This window comes from Fringilla coelebs (genome assembly GCF_963513975.1).
Source record: "Fringilla coelebs genome assembly, chromosome: 14".
NCBI classification, from domain to species: domain Eukaryota; kingdom Metazoa; phylum Chordata; class Aves; order Passeriformes; family Fringillidae; genus Fringilla; species Fringilla coelebs.
In genome coordinates, this window is record NC_140040.1 from 6,107,616 (window position 1) to 6,113,625 (window position 6,010).

Below are 6,010 nucleotides of genomic sequence, written 5' to 3' on the forward strand. Positions count from 1 at the left end.
GCATTAGAATACTCTTCAGTTTGAAGCTTAATTGATTTCTCAGAGCAATGAGACAATTCTGCATTGTTTTCTGTAGGTGGTGCAGCTACCTGCTACCCTTCAATACAGAACTTGCCAGAAGGATTGCTTCCCTAATCTCACACAATTGCTCTCTCATGGAAGTACAATACACAGAAGATCTGGTACAAGTGCAATGACTGGCAGATTAAGTATAAAGACAATCTAAAAAAAAAATCTTTATAAAGATTATTTCATGTTATAGCACAAAAAAAAAAAAAATCAGCAAAATGCAACCACGCTTCCAAGCACATACAGATCTATACTACTATAGATACTCCAATCAGTATCTATCCCTGCTAAAATAAACAGCAAAAGCATATAGGAAAAGTTATGTGCAACACATACCAAAAGCTGAAAGATCAGAGCCCTCAAGTGGGCATGAGATACAACAAATCAAACCTAAATGACTCAATGAAGTTGGAAGGACAGACAGAAGAAAAATGCCAAATCTTTACATAACCAATTTTTATATAAAAGATTCTAGAAAGGTAGTTAACAGATGGCATTCAGAGTATTTCTAACCTTAGCTGGAAAGCATTCATTTCTCTTTGATTGACTGAAAACTTAGTGAAAACATTCCACTTACAGTCAGATTACCAATGCCAAAAGAAACATGGCTTGCAAACAGTGAGGTGTCCCCAGGTACAGAAGCTTCTGGGAAGATCTGATTTAAGGCACTGACCCAAGGTCCTTGAGAAGATTTTCCTCTGGAAGTGTCCTGCAATACTGCCTGCCTTCTGCTCTGGCACAAATACTCAGTTGGGTTGGGAGAAATAGGTAAAATGAGAACTAAATGAGGCTTCCCTCTGTGCCAGGGATACTCCTTGGTGAAATACATTCTTTGAAGAATATCATTCAATTATAAATATTATCTGATGGACACCAGGAACACAGAACTCCAGTTTTTGACTATATGCTTTACAAGCCACCCTAAAACAAACTCTGTAACCCGGAATTAATACTTTGGCTTTATTGAGCAATACAGGAAAGTCATAAAACACTGCAAAGTGATCACTCTACACAATCACAGAGGTAACACCCCACTGAAATCAGCCATATTCTGCAAGCTCAGAATCAGTGACAACTAGGAGACCAAATGAGATCAGTTGGAGTTTGTGGAGGAACCAGGCGTTTGTAAGATAATGTCAGTTCATTAGAAAAGTTTAACACAAACCTCCTGCAACACGTTTCCTCTTCCCAGACTTAGGATGTTCCCACTGTGTCTTTTCTTCCAGGTGGCTGCAGGAAAAGAAAAAGTTTAAGATTTTTAAAAATGGCCTAATAATCTTTCTGATGTAACCCAAAATATCCCCACAGTTCTGAAAGTAACTAATCAGAGAGCACAGGAGTCTATAAAAATTCAAATAAATGTCGGACCTCCAATCCAAATTTATGGCTTATAAGGAAAAAAAAAAAAAACACAAAAACTAATTTAAAAATAACATTAACAGACTCAAAACACCTCAAAAAGATAACAATCCTTGGCAGGAGTAAGGAAGAAAGAAGCAAGAAAAGAATTTATCACCAGCTAGTAATAATAAGTCTTCAAATTACAAAAGCACCTTTACAAATCAATATTGTTAGGTAGGAGTTTTAGAAAGATGCTTTTGAAAAGTTTTGAAAGGTGCTTTAGAAAGGTTACTTATATTATACTCTACAAATCAATATTGTTAGGAGTTTTAGGGAGTATAATATAAATAAGTCAGATTTCTATGAGCAATTGTAGCTTTGGACAAGTAAGCTTATCCACAGGCCTTGACTAGCAAGATTATTTATTTAATATACATAACAGTGGTATCCCACCTTTTCTTCCAATTCAGAGACTTTATTTATTTAAATCACTAGCAGGATTAAAATACTCCATCATAAGATTTTCTGCACTATAGACTAATAAGCAAAGTCATGTGCACATAAACAAGGTCTTAAAATAACCAAAGTGCTGAATCGAGTTGGACATTAAAATCTCATCTTTCATTGAGTATTTTTAAATAACAACCAAGCTTTAAGAGTCTGGCAGGGATTAACTGAGTGCCCAAATTGATAGCTGCCCAAGTGTGAAATAAAGAGTGGCAACAGCAATAAATAACACACAATAACTACAAATAACCTACAGGCCCAACAGCCATTTACACACAACAAAAGTAACCTTCCCTTCTTACAGCAAGGCCACAGTTATATTATGTCATCAAACTGAACCAGTCTAGTTTCACAAGAGTTCAGAAACTGACCTGTTGAACTGACTGTGTAACAATTATGCACAATAATACCTTGTTATTTCATAGGTTTGTTACTTTCACCTAGTGATTCCTTCCTGAAAGGGCTTTTGAAAGCAAAGGAAATTTACAAGCAATTGACCTAAGAAAAACCAACACCTAGAGAGAAACTGCAGTGTTTACAAAGTGTGGATAAACCAAAGCATTCTGTCCAGCGTTTATAAGAGCAGAACTTGGGAGGACAAGGCACCGGTGAGATTGAACCATACTTTTCCACCTTTTTATGGAAGGGAGTAACTCTTGTGGCTTTAAACAGACAGAAGGAGAGCCCAAGATCAGCACGGCTACAGAAACCACGCAAGAGGAGAGAGTGTATAAACACATATTCTACTGAGTTAGCTCATCCTGCGGCACACTTCCTCTGTAACCCGGGAGGATGGGATCCTGTCCAGCAGCACGGGCAGAGGGTGCTCAGTGCAATCCTTCATCTCTTGCCCCAGGTGTACTGAAGAGCTGAGGAGCAGCACGCACGGCGTTTAACTTCCACCGCACCTGTTTCTCCTCTGCTCCCACAAGGAAGCAAACTGACCCATCTGCAATATTGTGTGAGCCCTAACCAACACGCACAAAGATCGCCCCCGGAGCCCCGAGGGGGCTGGAGCTGCTCCGCCTCCCGAGCCCTGGAACAGCTCCGGGCCGGCTCCCGGCCGCTCCTCCGAGCGGCTCCGGGCATCACCCCCAGGCGGGGCAGGTCCCGCGGCTCCGCAGGGGCGGCTGAGACTGTCAGAGCCTTGGGAGCCCGTCCCGCACACCCAGCCCAGCGCTCCCGCAGCCGGCCGGGCACCGCACACAGCTCCCGCGTCCCCGCACCCGCTCCAGCCCCGCGTCCGTCCGTGAGGGGCGGCTCCTGCCCCGCACCGAGGCGCGGCTCCGCGGATGCTACCGCGGGGCGGTCAGAGCGCTCCCGCCGGGCTCGCCCCGCTCCCGCCCTTACTTGGCGTAGTAAACCCAGCCGTCCTTGGTGGTGCGCTCCTCCCAGCCCGGCGGCAGCTCCTCCTCGCTGTCCGTGTCCTCCAGCCCCGCGTACTTGAGCGCGGCCATGGGCTCGGCGCGGCCCCGCTCCGCCGGCGCGCCCCGCTTCCGCCCGGCCCCGCGGTACCATGGGAGCTGTAGTTCCCGCCGCATCGCCCGGTGCGGCGGGGACACTGCGGTCCCCGAGGGGATGGACACCGCAAGGGGCCCCGGCTGAGCTCGGAACAGGGGTCGCAGAGGTTGAGGCCGCTCTGGTAGGCCCTAGTGAGGCACACCTGGAGTGCTCTGTCCAGTTCTGGGATCTCCAGTACAAGGGAGACGAGGAGCTAGCGGAGAGGGTCCGGCAGCGGTCTCAGGGATCGTGAGGGGTCTGGAGCGCCTCATGTGAGAGGCACCGCGGGAGGTGGGCGTGTTTGGTACGGAGAAGAGAAGACTGAGAGGGGATCTGACTAATGCATAGAAATATCTCCAAGGCCGGTGCCGAGAGGATGGTGCAAGGCTCTTTTCTGTCGTGCCCAGCAGTGGGACGAGGAGCAATGGCCATAAACTAAAACACAAGTTCCACCTCAACATGGGGAAGAGCTTTTTACATGGAGGGTGGCAGAGCTCTGGAATAGCTGTCCAGGGAGGTGGACATTCAAAACACACCTGACACGTTGCTGTGCCACCTCCTCCAGATGACTGTGCCTCGGAAGGGGGATTGGACTGGATGATCCCCCAAGGTGCCTGCCCATCTGAGCAGTTCGGTGATTTTCAGGGCATCAGGTGCTCCCAGCCCTCTGTTTTCAGAGCAGTGAATACAGCGAGGCCCTGGGAAGCAGTGGGAAATGAACTGGTCTTGAAGCTTTGTGCCCTTAGCTGTCCCCACCTCATCTCGGGGATGAGACTCCTCCTCATTAGTGAGGGATCCTTGCTGAGGAAGGCCTGGCTGGAGAGAGGAACCTGGCTGAGCCAACACCCACCTGGGACCTTGCAGGTGCCTTCACCTGCTCTGAGACACAAACACAGTCACCTTTGCCAAGCCTGGCTCACCTGGTGACACAGCGCAGTCAGCTGCAAAGGCTGAAGCATTCAGTGAGTTGGCAGAAAGCTGCAGTAACTGTGCTGGCAGCTGAAGCCCTCTCCCCTGTGCAGCTGTGACAGATGGAGGGGGAACAGCTGTCACCATTGCTCAGCTGCTTCTGACTCCCAGACCTGTGTGCTGTCATATTCCTGGCTGTTTACATAACCAAACCCAGCAGCCAGCAGTTGTAACAGCATTGTTGTCCTTTGGTGGGGTGTTTTAAACAAAATCAAGACAAAGGCAGCGCTGGGCAGAGGCTGTGAGCGCTTCAGACCGCACCAGGTGGCAGTGCAGCCTCACAGATGCACCGCAGGCTCTAAGTCGAATTTTCATGCACTATTTGAGACACTGACCTATATCGTTCCCTCACTCCCCACTAATGGCATCCGTATATGGCCAGAAAAAACAGCCCGAATTTTTTTCTGCCCTGCTGCTCCCATTGCTTTGCAGGTTCCCCCAAGGGATGATCTCGTACTAAATTTTCTCCTCCTGCTAGAAATAAAAACTCATGCATCATCAACAGCCTGTTCCCCTGAGAGTATTACTGGCAGTATTAAAAAAAGCTGTGACTATACGGTTTTGGGTAAACATTTGGGAAGGAAAGCTTCAGTGACATACTTGCTTCTGGTCCAAGAAGAGGTAACTGAATGGTGAGATGGGCCAGGTCCTAAGAAAATAGATTATTTAATCTGAAGTACAGAAAAAGAGTTTTAATCTAGCAGTAGTACTGTAGGGATATGGAGTTGTTCGTTTTCTTCCTGTTGCAGTCTGTCAGTATTCAGCATCCAACACTCCATGAATTGCATTCAGTGGGAACGTGGAAATCATTTGTCTGACATCCTATCCCAGCCATCTGCACAGCATAAAGTCTGCATGATGCCCTGGATGGATACAGCTGCATTTCTGCATTTCAGTGATAAGGGTGTGTGCAGAGTACCCCATTCCCCCCAGTGAGGCTCACCCTGACCAGCAGAACCAGACCAGCCAAGAAAGGCTCCTGGGCTGCCTGCCCACACCTCAGCTCAGCCTTGGCCCTTTGCATTCCCCCACATGTCCAGTCTTTCTGTGCCCACCCCAGGCAGCCATGAGTGTGGACCACACAGCCAGTGTCTCCATGCTTTGACTCTGGGCCTCTCTGCAGGGACTGGGACCAGTCTGGAGTGACCCAGCACAGGGCAGACACACTCGAGCAGGGACAAGGACTAGCTTGTAGGGAGGGGATCCTTCCCTGGTAGGACTTCATGCATTTGGAAAGGGCTGTGGCCTGGGACACTCAGACCTTGATGGGGAGACAAACAGGGGCCCTGGCAGTGGACAGGGAAGCTGAGTCTCCCAAGGGCCCTGCTCATCCCCAGAGGTGTGCAGCCACAGATCTTTTTTTCCCCAGTGGACACCCCTAGGATCCAACCTCATTGGGCTACAACTGGCAGCTTTCCAGCCTCCATCCACTCTTTAAACACAGGGCAGCCTGCCTATGGGTACCCTAAAGCCAAAGCACCCCACAGCTTTCCCCCATGCGCACCCTGGGTCCTGTGGGCATCACTAGGGGGGTTGGTGGCCAAGGTGTGTCCCCCTTGTCCCCCATGCCTGCCACGTCTCTGCAGGCAGGCCCCAGGTGGGCTCAGACCCATTCCCCTGCAGC

General features: G+C 48.8%; 1 protein-coding gene across 1 annotated transcript in view; it reads right to left on the reverse strand.

Annotated features, from left to right (window-relative positions):
• The window catches only part of WWOX (WW domain containing oxidoreductase), a 461,017-nt gene extending 457,616 nt beyond the window's left edge, over window positions 1-3,401 (reverse strand). Inside the window, exons 1-2 of the mRNA XM_084214930.1 lie at window positions 3,268-3,401; window positions 1,235-1,299 (exon numbers count right to left, since the gene is read on the reverse strand). Of these exons, the coding sequence (XP_084071056.1) occupies window positions 1,235-1,299; window positions 3,268-3,374 (172 nt within the window). The 5' untranslated portion in view covers window positions 3,375-3,401. The remainder of the gene's footprint in view (window positions 1-1,234; window positions 1,300-3,267) is intronic.
• Window positions 3,402-6,010: the final 2,609 nt, after the last annotated feature.